Source organism: Aythya marila (genome assembly GCF_965140915.1).
Source record: "Aythya marila genome assembly, chromosome: 21".
Taxonomy (NCBI): Eukaryota; Metazoa; Chordata; class Aves; order Anseriformes; family Anatidae; genus Aythya; species Aythya marila.
The window spans coordinates 3,681,084-3,697,485 of NC_139062.1; the positions used below are offsets into that span (position 1 = coordinate 3,681,084).

Below are 16,402 nucleotides of genomic sequence, written 5' to 3' on the forward strand. Positions count from 1 at the left end.
TTGTTTGACGCTCGTCCAGCTGTCTGCTCGAGACTGGATTTATTCTGTTGCCTTCAGTGGTTTTTTGATCTCTCTTTCCTCATATGGTTTTACTTTACGTTCAAGTCTCAGAAGACAACCTAGAAAACAATGTTTACCCTGTCCTGTGATTTGTAAGCAAGGGCTTAAGAGCAATTACCTTAGCGAGAGGCTAAAAATGACAAAGACTTGAACACAGGGAGCTTAGGGCAGTGCAGGCAGAGCAGCCTAGAACACAAGCAAAGCTCCTGCTGGGATATGGGGAAGAGGTTTCCCTGTCAGAGAAAGCTTGGTCCAATTTAGGATTTCTGTATCGAAGCCTTCAGGCCAGAACTGAGGGAGCTGTGCCTGATCACTGCAGCGAGCAGCCAGCACACAGCAGTAACCCGAACACTGCTCATCCCCGGTGCACACCAAAGATCAAACCAGCCCTGACAGCAGTGCCAAGGCAGTAACAGCATCAAGTGATGTCTGAATTTTCACCAGCCTTGCTTACAAAAGAAAGGCTTCGGTGTACGCTCACACAGACCAGTTAAGGTTCAGACTGCTTCGGTTTGTGCTCGCAGACCAGAGACAGGCACGGTCTGTCCAGCTTATGGATCGCTGCTTCAGGTGCTGCGGGATGCTCACGGGGACAGGCTCCACGTTGCTGGGCTGAACATTTAGTGAAATCCTCCCCTCCTGCCACCACTAAAAGATTGAAGCTTTACCAGCCTAACTGAAGGGGGCAGCAACCCTTGCAGGTAGCTGGAAGAGCTGCAGGAGGCATCACTTAGTCCAGATTCTCTTTATCCTCCTCTTCTGTAAGCGTTCAGCCGTTTATTTCTTGTTTCCACATCAATTCAAGTCCGAGCTTTTAAAGAAATAACTCAACCCCGGTGCAGAAATGTGGCTGGTACAGGCAACAAGTTGGGGTTTTCAACACCCTGGCCCACGAAGTGCCGGGGGAGGTGGGTCGGAGAGGCTCGGATGCTGCTTTACACCAGGAACCTTTCCACCTCCCCTGGGCAGGACCAACAGCCCGATCCATGCAGGTGCCTTCACTGGCCTGCAGGAGCCTTTAAATGCAAGACCTGAAGAAAAATTGCATGCCTAGAAACTCAGGAAATGGCGTAGATGCTGTTAGTGTATGTCAGAGAAGCAAACACGGTGAGGTTCTGTTTGCTCTGTTGTTAAATCGCTGTCGGTTGTGGTTAGCAGTGTGTAGGAGATTAAACCTTACCATCAAATTAGTCATCAAGTGGAAAATTTGGGGGAAAGGGCATTTAACTTCGCATTCTTAAATGTCCATCTATAGAACAGAGCCAGATCTATGAGAACTTAAAAGCGAGGGCCCTCCCATGGCACTCAAACTTCATTGTCCCACTTGAATTTCTCCCTTCTGGCATTTTTCTGTGTACCAGGAGATGGATTTACTCCACCCAGAAGGGGGCTGCGCTTCAGCAAAGAGGAGGGCATTACAATTACAGCCAAAACCCAAACCAACAGCTAAATATCCTGCAACAAGACAAACCCTGGAAACAGCCAGATGAAAATAGCCCAGAGCTTCATCGAGGGCAGGATCCTCTCTGCAGCAGCAGACAGAACCAGACGCTTCCAAGGAATTCCAAGAAATTTGAGCTATTATTATTAAACAATTTGACCAGGAACAAAGCTTGCTGTTAACCCCAGATGTCTTCATGCTGTCCAAACCAGACCCGGATAACTGCCAGTGAAAGGTTCGGGAACCACCTTCAGAAAGAACCCGGTGAAATTTCACTGCAAACTGCAGCTCTGTGATTTACGTCGTTACATTAAGTGGGAAGTTGTGGGTAATTAGACACCTACAAGCACTCAGCGCAAGTTCCCACACTTCAGCTGGGCTGTGTCAATAGCCTCTGCGCTCACAGGGCCGGCCTAATTGCAGCCCTAACCTAAAACATGGGTTGGTCCTTGCAAGCCTCGGGTATTTGCGTGAGTCCCATTCCACAACCACCTGCATGCAGCAAAGGCTCCTGCTGCTCCATGTCCCCCGAATCAATGCTGGCAGACCCTCAGGCATCACAGCAAAGACTCTGCTGATCTTCAGCAGCTCAGAGAGAAGTTTAGGGGGTGAAGGAGCCTCCCCTGCTGCCTCTGTCCGGCCAGGGAGCTAGGCAAGAGGCTCCAAGCTGACAGCCTTTTGTCCAGCTACGTCATCAGAGAAGCCTGGAAAACATCTGGCTGGGAGACAAGAAGCTGTCCCCGTGGGTGCAGACGGCAGCCCCAGCGTCCTGTCCTCACCCTGCTTCCTCCCAGGAGCAGGCAGAGCCCTTCGGGTGCAGCTCCAGGTTGTTTCCTCACCTCTCTGCCCCCCAGCTCTGGCACCGCAGAGGTTACTGGCTGCTTCTCGCCTGGGCTAGCTGCAGATTGCTGCGGTTGCTGCTGTCACGGACTGGCTATTTCCTGACTGAAGAAAGCCAAGTTCAGGCTGAGCCCGCTGAAGCCTCCTGAAGAAAACAGCCCTGTGGAAGGGAAAAGAAGAGGAGCAGCTCTGGGGCTCACAGCGAGGGGAAGAAAGGGACCCAGGAGGGAATTTCACAGATCCTGGCTCTTTCCTCACTCACTCTGTGTGAGTAAGGAACTCTGGTCAGCCCTTCCCCTTCCACAGCGGTGCTTTGGGTATTGATTCTCCAAACAAGAAGCATCCCCCAGCTGCCCACTGAGGCATACCCAGCTGCCTACCCCAACCACAAAGCCTGTCCAACGAAAGCAGCTCCGTCCAGGCAAGGAAAGGTCCCTCCCAGCACCAACACAAGGGGTTTTTGCTTCCAGCTCTGCACCTGCCAGCCTCATCATGGGTCAGGCGAGCAGGGAGAAAGGCTCTTCTGTTTCCACACTCACCCCTATTTCACCTAGAAATGGTGGTGACTCAGGTCGAAAAAGCCCTGCCCGGAGAGATGAACTGGCCTGTGGCAAGCAGTAGTGAGCAAGCCCCGTCTGGCAGGCACTTTGCTCTCCCAGATCTCTTCCATTTCAATATTTCTCTTTTCCACAGCTGCAGGCTGCACTGAAAGACCTCCTGGACCAAAGACCACCGGTCTGTAAGACTGAGCAGAGAGCAGATTGGGAAGAAGGCCTGATGCAGAGAGCTCCCCTCTGTCCTTTTATCATCACGTTGAGAACCATCAAACTTGGAAGCAGGAGGGGAAGCAGCCACCTCCACCCCACTTTTACAGCTATAAATCCACGTCATGTATCAGGAGGGAATGCCAGCATTAATGCTCTGTTGACACAAGGACACAAATTGTGCACATCAGGCTTTGTACTATAATCTGTCACGTTCCACGTTGATATTACCAAGATCTTCTTCAAGTATGAAACCCACTGTACCCTGCCATGACCAAAGAAAAAAGAGAACACCTCTGCCCAGGAACAGAAAGAAGGATAAATACACATCCCTGTTTGCTCCCCTTTCTAAGAAAGGCCTGGTGGAGGCCAGGGGAGCCTTCAGAGCTGCCTGGCTGCTGGAGAAGAGCAACACAACAGAGCCACATGAATTACCAGAGGGGATGCACTTCCCGGGAGGCTTCGTTTGCTTGCAACACTCTTCTCATTAAAATAAATCTTTCAGCTGCAATGAATCCCATAAGCAAGGCTGGAATAATCCAACTTGCAGCAAGAGCTGTGAACTAAAAGGACAAAACTGAAAGCCGACCACAATGACAGGGCTGCTGAGCGAAGCCTGTCATTATCGCAGTGAAGTAACCAGCAGCACGGGGGTTGCTCGCTGTTCCCCAGCTGTAAATGCTCTAGCCCCCGAGTTGCCTTCTCTGAAGAGGCTGTTGGGGATGACAAGGCGAGGGGCTGCCCAGATGTTTTTCGGCTTTGTTTTATTGCGCTGGGGACCGCTGTCATCCCCAGCCTGAGCTGCAGTCACCAAACCAGCAGCTGGGGCAAACGCTGAGTACGAAGGGCAGATCTCTGACATCTTTTCACTACGTACACATCAAACAATATCACAGCAGCTAACGATTTCACTCAATAACACCCCTTGAACAACCCATTTCCAGCAAGGAGAAAGACGAAGCCCACACAGCCACCACATAGCTGTAGTCTCTGCTGTGCTACGCCCAAGCAGTGCTGGAGCAAAATCAGAGCTGCGCAGGAACAGTGGTGGTGGGGACTGCCATTTGCAGGCAATTCCTCATCTCAGCTGAAAAGCTCTCCTTCCTTCCCCACGTGGCAAACGTGCTGGAGCACGAATTCATCGATGTGATGTGTGCACACGCATCAGCAATAAAAGCTGCCCAGGTATGTAAGATATTTAGTGAGAGGGAATCTTAACAGGGGGGCGATCTTCTGCTTAAGGCACTGAGCTTTGCGCTTTGCCAGGCAGAGACCTGCACAGAAGAGTGAAACTACAGCATCCAGGCAGGCTGCTCTTACTGAGAAGAGGGATGGCTGCATGCATCCGTGTGTTTCTGTGCTCTTCCAGTGCTGCTGTCCTGGTAACAGGTCCGAGAGCTCTGTCTGCACCTTTGGCTGTGAGGCGGCCCCACAGCTCAGCGGCTCCTGTCGTCTAGCATCTCTGGATGGCACTATATTTAAACGCTCCTTTTTGCTGGAAAGCTGTCAGCTTCAGATTCCTGGGATTCATCTCAAAACCATTAATGGGAACCAGTTACAAAAACAGAGAAATTGCCCAGGAAACCAACAGATTTTTTTATTTTTTTTTTCCAGACTGAAAACTGAAGATTGTTTTTCCAAGATAAAAACGTGTTTTGGCAATTCTTCCACAACACGAAATCCAAAAAGCTGGGTTCAATAGCGAGAGAAAAGCCAAATTCATGTGCCCCAAAACCCATCAGAGGCAAATACCCAAGCAGGTATAAATCAGCATGCTTCTATTAACTACCATCGACCTACATCAGTTTACCCCCATTAAGTGTCTTCCTCATCAAACCTTGTGAAATGTTCCACAACCACTTCAAGACCTATCTGATCATTAATCCTACCACTAGCGAGCTTTAGGTAAGAGCAAAACTTATTTATCCTTCTCATTAGAAGAGGATGCAGTCAGAGTCTCCCTGCCTTCACCTTTTCTGTTGATCTCACACAGCTCTGCTTCACCAGATGTTTTTTTCTGGTGCAGAAGACATTTGCCTAGTGATAAAATGCACCGTGCCATTCAGAGCCTGTGAAAATCACTGTCAAAAACCTGTAAAAATACATCTTTTTGACAGTAAAAAGTTATTTTGAATCAGCATTAAATTTCACGTTGTTCCAGCACCTGAATGAGATGCAGTTAGGCTCAGATTTAAATTAACTCAATCCCAACAGATTAACATTTTCACCAAATTGTATTTTTTAAATGCTATTTGAGCACAACTCCCTCAATCTCAGCAGGCAAAGACTCAAGGGAGCACCTGAGCACTAGCCACCATCTCCTCTGTTACTTCCTTTTCAACTCAATTTAGTTCACAAACCTTAATTGGGGTTTAATCTGCAGTCCCCTGCGCTGCAGCCGTGCCTCCAGAAGCTGCAGGAGCAGTTCCATTCGATGAGAGTCACGACGGGCTGTGATGTTACACCCAGGCCAGCCACAGGAACAGAATTCCACGTAGCCAGCGTTTCTGCAGACATCAGGCATCAACGTTATTAGATCTCATGATGGTCAAGGCCAACAAGCAAGCAGGCAAATCAGGATTGGAAGCAAAGAAGAGAAATGAGATGCGAAGAGCCCCACTGGCATCACAAAGCAGGTGTAAATTGCTGCTTTCTCAGCATCTTAAATTTAGTGTCATTGCCATAGCGTGTAAAAAGGGAAATTTGGCAAATCAGTTTTCTATAAAAATTATTTAGTTTTATTTGAGTAAAAAAAAGAGCAATTTCAAGTAGCTTGCCATGATTGCTTTAATTAAAATGTCAACCTGGAAGGACACTGCGTGTGTTTTTCCACCCCCTCTTTCCCTGTTTGCGAGGTCTTTGTATCGGTGGCCCCACATTTCACTGGCACCGCAGGGCAGGCTGGGGGCACAGCACGGGCAGCTCCTCGTAGGAAAAATCTGCAGCCTACACAGGCAGGAGCAGCAGCGAGACACACAGCGCAGAAGGAAATGACTCAGCCAGGCTCATGCAGCACATCAGTGGCAGGGTTAGGAATACAGCCCAGAGCAGCTGCACGTCAGCCCAGAAGTACCTTAGGCCCTAAACTGTGCTGCCTCTGTCCTCCCAGGGAGCCTCCAAAACCCCGGCACCGTTTGGGACTCGCTGCACAGAAGGCTGACAAGGACGCAGACTGGAGGGCAGCTAGACAAAATCTCTTCATTCTCTTTCAGCTCTGGGAAGCTTTGGTGATGCACAGAACTCTGAGACATCATGCAGTAGGAAAGAGACGTGATTTTTACCTTTAAAACGGCCTGTGGCATCCCTCTTGCCTCTCAGATTTTTGCAGCACTCTAATTCCCTAGGGAGAGCAGCAGTCATTACTACCTGCTGGGCCTTTTCATGACACCACTGTAGGAATTTATTTATTTCTTTTTTAAATAGGAAGTACCCAGCTACCTTCCAGCCCATTCTCAGAGCCAGCAGTGCCTTCAACGCACGGAATTAAAACACAAAAACGCACAAAAAAAGAGTAGGTATTAGCTCAAAATCACATGAACCACGAAGTTCCTGAGGGGATGGAAAAATATGCAAATCTGACTTGGAGTTACCATCAATCACAACTTCAGGAGCTGGCTCTGTGCATGTCTCTGCATCTGTTCGTCTTCCCCTAAGGTTCACAGCAGCAGCCAGCCACCATGTGCTGCTGGGAAGCAGAGGGATTCTTTCAGGGCCCCTGCTGAGCCACCACTCGCATCCGAGCGCCCCCAAAACTTCTGGATCCTCCACCCAAAATCAACTTCTTAATACCGAGTGCCGGAGACGGAGGGTATCCAACCCATGACACGGGACTGACTCACTCCCACGGGAGCTGTGGTTCTGCGGAGTCTTCACTTTTTCAAACCTGCCCTGAAACCACAAAGCCCCCCTCCGGGGGACAGATGCTCAGCGCTGGTCCAATTTGGCCGAAGGCAGGCAGCACTGGGAGTCCGGAGGAAATGGCAGAGGGATCAGGTCACCGCCGAGAGCCTTCACTCAGCTCGGGTGTTTGTCTGCAGGGAAGTGAGAGAAGGCAGCAGCTGAGAAAAGTGCCGTGCTACCTAGCTGATCCTCAGCACTGTGCCTTACCGAGCTAGATAAAGCTCCTGAAGTTTCTAAATTTCCTGAAGAAGAGGCACCAGGCAGAGCTGGGTCCCGTTTTTCAGTCTGGTAGCGCTCCTGTGTAAAGACAAGCAGTGCTCTCAGGCTCTGGTGGTGACAGACAACACCAAGAAGCCCCATGCTTCTGCCCTCCTTTACCAAGGAGGTACAAGCAGCAGACCCAGGGCTGAAACTAAAAGCTGTCTGAAGCAAGGAGGAAGATTTGGATTCGCTTCCAGGCTCTGACTCGGTCCCTGTTACTGCCTACCTCCCTGTTTCTGCTCGGCCTCCTGAGCAGGAACCTGCCAGGCTTCTGTGCCAGGACAAAATGAGAAGCAGAGATCGCTCACGAGCAGCACCGACAGTGCTAAGGGAGAGGACTGAGCACAGAGCCTGTTCCAGAGCAGCTCTCCAGCGATCTCCTGCTCAGGCAACAGCAAGGTGGGCTTCTCTACCAGGAGAAAAGCTCCAGACACGAGCACACAGCACTGCTCGGTTCTACGAAGAACCAAAAAGTTCTGAAAGTGCTCAGGGAAGAGCCCTGGAGCTGAGAGATGCCACTTTGTGTCCCCTTTCTGACCACCAGCGTTGTGCCTCCGACCACATCTTGCAGTCCCTCCACGTGGGAACAGCGTTTTGGGACCGTGAGCTTCTGCAAGGGAGCTCCGTTCCCCACACTAATTGCAGCCCAGCTGCTGTGCCCGCCTAGAATAATGAAGCAGTGCAATTCCAGGCACAGCAGCCTATTCTGAGATCAGAAATGACTGGGAAAGAGTGGAAAAATTAATAGGTTGGCTCCAAAAAGGGCGCTCGAAGGTCGCTTCCCAGAGAGTTGTGTTATTTACCTCGGCTTTGCAGGCCATTTTGTTTAAAATAAAACCACTTCGGCTGAGAGGAGGTTCCTCTCTGTACCGCAACGTGATCCTGCTGCCAAATTTAGGCACACAAACGTGGAGCTTGGCCAGCTCTTAGGGGTACTCTGTGTGAATTGGGTACTTGCTCTCGACAGATACGAGAGGAGCCCTCGCAACTCCTGCCTCCTTATTAAATCTTAAATAGTGCAATAATCCCGGTTGAACTCGTGGTGTAACGTGGAACCTTTCAGTGTGCTCTAATCTCTGAGGATTTATTACTCTAATAAACATCATCCCTGTCCCTTCCTCCCGCGAGACCAGCCAACAGCTCCAGGGTGCTTTTTTACCTCCTCATTAAACGTGAGCACCAACAGAGAGTAGCAAGCCAGCGACACAGAAATTAACACCAGTCAGTGCATCCTCTGGAAAGCAGGATTTATGAAAAATGGCTCAAAACCACCTAACTCTGCCTGTTTTTTCCTTCCAAAAACTGCCTGTTCTCCAAGTAGCTCGAGGAGTCATGGAAGAATACCCCTGCTTGATGGTTCTGGTGAAATTAACTCCAACAGGCAGGCCCCGAGGGAATGGTTTAGGTGAGGAAAACATAAATCCTACAATTTAGAGAAATTTGGCTCTTTAACAGGCACAGATAACGAGGTGCTCCTGACAAAACCACAGCAGAGAAGGCTGCTCCTCTGATACTTCTTGGCTCCATAAAATAAGGTTTTACTTGAATAAGGGAGTAAAAAGGTGAGCAGTTCAGCTGCTTCCACTCTGAAAGCTACAAACATATTTTTATTTGCTCTCCTTTCTCCTCCCCAGCCCCACTTCATCATTAGAAATCACCCAGAAAAGGTGTTGCACCCAAGGCAGAGATAATTAAATTGTTCTTTCTTCTGCTTCCTTCCTTCTCACAGTCCCAGGGTTTTGCATAAATTACTTGTGAGGGAAAGGCTTTCCTGTCTTTCCGAGGGCTACAACACTCTTCCTTTCCCCAAGGAATGGATGATGTTATCAGAAAGTAGGCCACATTTAGCTCGGTCCTACCTTCCGACGGGCCTACAGCACAACCTTGGAGAGATGGCAGGATGCTGACAACACGCCTCGTTCCCCCACATCACACAGACAGCAGGATCAGGCACCCAGAGTTTTTCCAGAGGATGCTCAGTCAGACCTAAAAAAAGAACCAACAACGTGCATCAGCATCTTCTGGGCAGTAACTGAAACAATACGAACGGGCAGGGAAGCCAAACCAAGGCCGACTCAGCCTGGGTGAGCAAGCAGAGATCCTGACTTCAGGATGGACCTGGTGCTGCTGCTGCTGAACAGCCTCCAGCTGGCTGCCCCATCAAGGGCTGAGCGGCTGCCTCGAGCAGCAAAAACCCTTTGTCAGGAGAGGAAACAGCTCAAAAGCACCCAGGGAGCAGAGCTGGTGAGTAACGTAGCGCTGCTGACACACTGTCACACTGCTGACTCCAACTCTTGTAGCCTCTTTTACTAGTTTTTGTTTTGGCACACTCTCCTCTAACTGCTTATTCTTCGTATTTAACCAGTTCATCACTGGCTGGTGATAGGCACCCTGATATCAACTGTTAATTCCCTTCAAATAAACCTGAAAAAAATATATAATAGTTTGGAATTTGTACCTGCTGTGCTGATTCCTTGCTCAGGACTCAATGCCCTTGTCTTAACAGCAATCACTCTGCAGGCAGCTGTGGGACTCCAAAGGGGTGGCAGCAGCTAAGAGGCTCCCAGAGCATCAAATCCTCTCCAGACCTAGACACAGCGCAGGCAATGACACTCCTTCAGCTCAAGAGCACTGATCTGCTCCAAGTCCTGCTTGTTGAACAAGTGGAAAAACAATCATTACTTGTTTTTGACCAATATTTAATGGGGCGTTTTTATTTTATCCAAGATTTCAGCCACGTTTCCTAGGAAAGCATGGCACTTGCAGTTCCATGAGTGCAGATCTCGCTGTCCACTCAACCTCCTCTCCTCCCTCCTGTTATTTTGAGCAGCCAACCTCAGCTACGTTTTAGAGTAGGGAACAAGCCTCATCATTTTATAGCTCTTACAAGTTTTGTGGGAATAAGCACAGCACAGGGAAGATGCGTTGGTGACCACGCAGTGAGCAAGACGACAAAACTCAGCCTTATTTCAGGGAATTGCCACAAGTGCCGTATCAGATGATGTTCTTAAATTCTCTGACTCACAGAACTCCTCCTTTCAGTTCTCCTTTACAGGGAAAGACAAGCAAGAAGGGCCGCCTCCACAGGAAAGCCAGCACGCTGTTTGCTTAAAGCTAGCTCAGATGTCTACAAGAGCTGCAGTTATTGAATTATTTTATTTTTTTTTAATCAGCGGGAATGGGAGAACCCAATCTTCAGAACCGTTTCAGTTCTGCAAAGCTCAGGGCTGCAGGTGAAGCACAGAGTGCTGTTATTTTTGGAGGGCAGCTGAGCAGACTCGGCCCAAGTGAACCCAAAGCAGGATGTTTTCACAGTCTGAGCAGAAATGCCAACAGCAGAACAGCATGAATGGTGAAAAGAAAAGAGGTAGTTTTACTTATCCACAGGTGCTGTTTGCAAGATCAGTGAGATTACTTCAGCCAGATTTTCAGCTGGAATAAACACGCGTGTTTTATTATCTTTGGAAGACAGGGACTGGGGTTCACACCCACTAAAACAGAGCTGGCCTCGTGTTTTGAAAAGGACCAGGTCAGTTACTGAAGCCAAGGTACATACATCAATTTATCCTAGGTAATGTTTTGACAGCGTCCCATCGAACTCTGGCGTTAGCTCACCGGAGCAAAGACACTGCTTCTGCTCAGCAATAACCAGGCAACCTCAGGCGGTTAGGGAACAGCAGGAGCAAAGTGCTCTTCACTCCCTGAAAGGGGTTTTGTCTGTCAGATACCCATAAACATCGGGCTAGCAGGTCCCAGCCTGACTAATCAAGCCTCAGCTGTGAAAATTGGTGTAATTCCGGTGCGCTCAGAAGGCTGAGCATGGTTAGATAAAAACCTCACTGCTTGCTATTCCTAACTTATACTGAATTCATTTGTGTGGATGAAAGAGCTGTTAATGTCCAGAAACATCTGAAAAACGTCAGGAATTCATACTGATGCAACTGAACAATGCATTTTCCAGAGAAGGCTCCTTAAAATGTATTTAATTCCCACCCTAGTGAGAAACCTTACCATTCAGGTCAAGGAGACAACTAAAATCTAGAGTTTTCCAGTGCCTTTTATTTGCTCACACTACCAGGAGATGGCATTTCTGCCACACATCTGTTGGAAGGCTGCTAGCATCATCACGTTGCTGGGTTTTGGTTTTGCCCTTTCCAAAAGGGAGGATGTTGTCTGCTTAAATTTTCAGCGTGATGCTTTGGCTGGGAAAAATAAAATTCAGAACTTTCGGCCCTGCTGAAACGAGCTGACTTCCTACGTTAGAGCCAACTCATCTCAGCACAGCCCCGACTGCTGTGATACAACTACCAAGCTGGACGTTGTGCTCAGCTAACTGAGCTCGCTGCCTGTCCTTAAGTGCAATCCAAGAATTAGGGAGTGTAAGCACAAGTGTAATTGGTTTCATATTCCAATTTCAAGGGATCTGCCCAGACCAGTAACTGTCGGGCAGTTTCACACATAAAATCACCATACCCACTGGGTATCTCCACTCTCTGTAATGCAGAGCACAAATTCCTCCAGCAACCTGCTGCTGACTTTCAAACACTTCCTCTCAGAACAGCAGAGTAATAAGGAGATGAAGGAGCCTTAAAACATTTTGACAATGGTAAGTCAAGTCTTTCCTGTTTAAGGCCTTTTTTTTTTTTAACCATAGCTACGTAGGCACGTACATGTATACACTGGTAAGCGTGCAAGTAGGCACATATTTCATCAGCAACTCCTAACAAAGCTTTGTGAGCAGCATACTCTGCGCTACTGCTCCCCCTACAGAAAAAAAAGGCACAGCTTCCTCCTCTCTGACTCTCCCTGGTCAGTGAAGTGAGAGTTGGAAATTGCATCCTGTGGTCACGAGAGCTCAAGCACGCTGATACAACCCCGGTGTACAGCACCTGGTGAGTTCCACGTACAACAGGGTCTTTGCAGGATCTGCCACATGAAGAGAATACAAATCCTGAGACGTGCTTTGACATCCTTCAGCAAAAGGGACAACAGCATTTCTATGATTAAGGCTGGCAGTAAATCACGGGTGGAAGTTACAGACACTTTTCTAAACTACGCAGTAGCTCCAGACTTCTCTGCGTGGTTGTGTAATTACGTCTAATAGATATATAAAAGCAGTGGCTACACTTGGCAGACTACCATTTGGAGGACTGGACTATTACTTAGAGAGAATGCCATTTAATAAACTACTTAGAGGAGACTTGCAATTCACCACAGAAGCACCCTATTATAATATAATCATCACCATAGTTAACGAGCACCAGAAGATCATGCCCCAGCCTTTCTTGATGCACCTCTGAGCAGGGAATGTGTGCTGGTATTTTAGAAACACTCTGCATATATTACAAACCTGTAAGCCAGAACCAACACTCCATCTTCTTTGCCTGCGGAGTTTTGAAGGTACACGGCTTTCTCCTCTTCCCTGAAATCCTGGCAGTAAGCTGAGAGTCCTACTGCTCTTGGTTAAAAGCAACTGCAGCCTATTTAAAGCACGAGGAGGAAGGAACATCTTTCTAAGTCTTTGATCAAAATCGCCTGCTGTTAACATATAGCTTGGAAAAAAAACTGTAAAAATCTGCTAGCCACATGTTTCTATAGGACTCCGGTACAGTTTTCAGAATGCCAGTAGTTTTCTAGCAAGATTAATCAATTTTTAAACATGCATGCCCCCTCTCCTTAAAATACCTACAGAAAGATCCAGCTGGCTTCTGCCAATAGTTGCTAAAGGAGTTTCAGAGGCTTTGATTTACTGCCATCTAGCGACAAGAGCAGCAGAAAGCCCCAGAAATGTTCAGTGTGTCAATCTGTCCTTCCACGGTGAGATTAAACTTCACCTCATCACAATAAATTCCACCGAACAGTTTTTCTTCCCTTTCAGTTTAGCCAAGTGTCCTGCTCCTAGCAGATAAAAGGGAATAAATTTTAAAGTTAGCTCCTCTGCATGCTGCAGGACAAAGAGCCCATGGAATTCACTTTTCCTTCCTTTCTCTCAGAGCCCAGTGCACTTCATCTAACCAGTGGCAGGGAAGAACTCAATCGCACAGAACACAAGTTAACTGTCCCCAAAAAAACATCAAAAGCAGAATCCAACACAGAAGTAAGATATGAAGCCCCCTGATAGGGTTTAAAATAAACATCTATATTTTTTCCAGATTTCATGGCTCCTTTCAGACATGTAAAACCAGCTGATCACAACAGGGTTATCTCAGGTACAAAGCAGTTTTGGTAATTACTCAGTAACGAGCGCTTAACTTTTACTGATAGCAATACCTGGATGTTCTGTATGATAGGGGTCAGTCATAGAAAAATAACTCTTTTTTTATTAGGGCCTACAGAACAGGAAAAATAAATTTGCCCTTTAAGGATGCTCATGCAATGTCTGTAAAACACATGCACGCAGAGATATCGGGTAACTCTTTTGCAGAAATATGTTATGGGATTCTGATCCAACTCCCATTTCACTTATAAGCATCAGCCCTTCTTCAGCAAGCCTAAGAAAGAATGCCACTTGAAAAGAATTTTTCAAACTGCTGGTGTCCTTTAGGGCTACAATAACAATTAGAAGAGGTCTTTCTCTCCCACAACCAATTGTTTTTAACAGTGCACTACTCAGTCTAATCCTAAAGAGCAACTTCACAAATTCAGCTGCGGACTAAGATGTCTTTGCTCAGTACAGCTGGCAGCAGCAGCTCTGGACTGCACACAGCACTGCCAAGCCACCGCACAAGGGTTCACACCATTCTCCTGGGGAGAAAAAGCACACTGCTGTCAGGTTCGCTGTTGGAAAACCGCTCATCAAGACTCAAAGCAACCTCCTACTAATCCTAACGCACTCAGAAAAAGGTTAGAAGAAGTCTGCTTACTTATATATATATTTTTTTTTAATTACAATTACATGTGAAAACTCATTACAAGTGTTTTTATCGCTTTGAACTTTTCAGAAATATCTTGGGTGTCTGCCATCCTGCTGGAGGATTTTTCAAACCGGCTCTTTTCCAGATGCGCTCCAAGTCTTTCTCAAATTTTACCTAAAACAGAGGAAAAAGAGAGAGAATGGTAACGGCTCAGATGCAGCACTCAAGTAATCAGTCATCGCCCAAGTGTCCCAAAGAGAACCTATGTGCAAAAATTAAATGCTTTTATCTAGGCAGCTGAGATTAAACCAGACTTCCTGATATAATACAATCATATAAATTAATCTTTCACGCAAACACAAAAGTTCTTCTCCATTAGCCAGAGATATTTCTGAGTTACTCACGCATCTGCTTACCAGCACGGAAATATTCTAAATTATAGATTTTGAGGACGTACAGGTAAAACACAAACCAGCAAATCAGAAAATGCTCCTGGACCAGCAAATACGGAATTAACTTAAGCTAAATTTCTCGGAGCTGCTGCCACTTCTCTATAATTCAATTCCATCTAAGAACATCATCCAATACCTGAACAGAGAGCAGTTTGAGAAGGGTGTTCATTTAAATTAAGATGCTTTCTTCAATCGAAGCTTACCTGACGTTTCTTCTTGCGACCTTCTTTTATCCTCCTCCGTACAAACTTCCTTCGCTTTAGCAGCTTTTTGAACTTGTGTCGATTCATTTTCCTTCTGCGAATTTTCAGCACGTTCTTGCACTGAACCGTGCTGCTGGGTGTTCCTTCCCCTTCCTCCACATCAGCTCCCTCAGCAGATGGGGGACAGTCATATTTCTGGAGAGGTTCATAGCCCACTTCTTCCTGAGCATTAACGACTTCTGCTTTAGGAAGGGAGTACCTAACTGTCAGCCAGCTTTCTAAGGGGGTGATGGAGAGTTTTCTGGGGACCAGCATCTCTTCCAGTTCAGGGTCCAGTGCATGCCACCGCTGAGGCTGGGCTCCATTCTTATTAGAGGGCTGCGTGCTATAGTTCACAGATGGCGAATGATAGCAAAGAAAGGAAGACACAGACCTTGGCAAAAGGTGGCCTTTGAGAGAAAAGAATTTCACTTAGGAGGCAGAACTTTCTAGAAACACCTCAACAAAAAGTTCTGCCCAGCTCTCGACCTACCAGACAATTACAACCAAAATAACATAATAAAGGAAGCTACTTACAAACAATTAAATTCCCATCATAAAAGCAAGAAAGCATTTTTTTAATTTGACTTAACTACATTACATCTGCTAAAATTACACTGTACGATATTTTACTGTGTAGCGTGAGTGCAATTCAGAATGGCTGGGACCTGTTCTCTGTATTAAGCTTTTCTGCTGCCAAGAATCATCCTCCTAAGCTTACCAGAAGTCAAATGAGAGCTACACAACCCTGACAGAACAGGCACAGAAGCAGGAACACCACAACCCCTTGACTCACTACCACTCCTGCCCCACTTGCAGGAAAATAACTTTCTGGGAGCCCAATTACCCCAAAAAAACAATCCAAAAGCCAGGCTGCACAGCCCATTTACCTGCAACTCGGGAAGCCTTCAGTAACCTGGACGTCAGCTGGGTTATTAACATTTTTTTTTCACTTCAGCCGCTCTGTCAGCCCCAGTAATGACTGCCAAAACAAGAACGTTCATTCAATGAATCGAGCGTGTTTTCCTCACACTTTGAAAACTTAACTTTGAAAACTTAATTTCTTGACTAAAATTCTCAACTTTCTAAATAAAATTTTGAAATTTAACCCCACAGCCCCAGCAGGTGAGCTGAGGCCCTCTGCGCACCCCCCGCTTTACCAACGCCTTGCTGGATTCTGCCGGAGGGCCCCGACCCCCCAAGCACTCATATTGCCGATTTCCCGTGTTTTTAACCCAAACCCCGGCTATTTTAGCTTGCAAAAATCAGGCAACTCCAGCCCCGCTTCCACCTCAGAGCCGAGGCGTTGCACCCACGGCACAAACCAGGAGCGCACCGCAGGCGCCCGCTGCCCTGCGGCTGTGAGGAAGGGATCCGCAGCCCCCCGGGCAGCCTGCCCTCCACAGCCCCCGGGGCCGGGGCTCGGCTCACACCGGGCTCCACGGTACCGGGTCCCGGTCCCCGGGCCAGCCCGGGGCCGCCATCACTCACCATCCCCGCCCGCTGCCGCCTCGGAAGTTCCGGGGCCGGCCGCGGCAGCGCCCCCTGATGGCGCCCGCCGGGGGTTCGTGAGGGGATCCCAGGGAAA

At 47.8% G+C, this 16,402-nt stretch overlaps 1 protein-coding gene and 1 long non-coding RNA gene across 4 annotated transcripts; both read right to left on the minus strand.

The window, feature by feature from the left end:
• Positions 1-7,196: 7,196 nt before the first annotated feature.
• Positions 7,197-9,911, minus strand: LOC309886203. Its single transcript, XR_014318899.1, has 3 exons — positions 9,725-9,911; positions 9,126-9,252; positions 7,197-7,302 (listed from the first exon to the last, which is right to left on the minus strand). It is a non-coding gene; the product is annotated as an uncharacterized lncRNA (long non-coding RNA).
• Positions 9,912-13,395: 3,484 nt separating this feature from the next.
• Positions 13,396-16,318, minus strand: AURKAIP1 (aurora kinase A interacting protein 1). Of its 3 annotated transcripts, none has more exons than XM_082777211.1 (4): positions 16,306-16,318; positions 15,705-15,796; positions 14,776-15,224; positions 13,396-14,294 (listed from the first exon to the last, which is right to left on the minus strand). In XM_082777211.1, the coding sequence occupies exons 2-4, from the start codon at positions 15,754-15,756 to the stop codon at positions 14,187-14,189; spliced, it is 609 nt and encodes a 202-aa protein (XP_082633337.1). In that variant the 5' UTR covers positions 15,757-15,796; positions 16,306-16,318; the 3' UTR covers positions 13,396-14,186. The 3 variants fall into 3 exon arrangements, with proteins under 3 accessions (XP_082633337.1, XP_082633336.1, XP_082633338.1); XM_082777210.1 differs by lacking the exon at positions 16,306-16,318 and adding an exon at positions 16,106-16,298; XM_082777212.1 differs by lacking the exon at positions 16,306-16,318 and adding an exon at positions 16,140-16,293.
• Between the last annotated feature and the right edge of the window lie 84 nt (positions 16,319-16,402).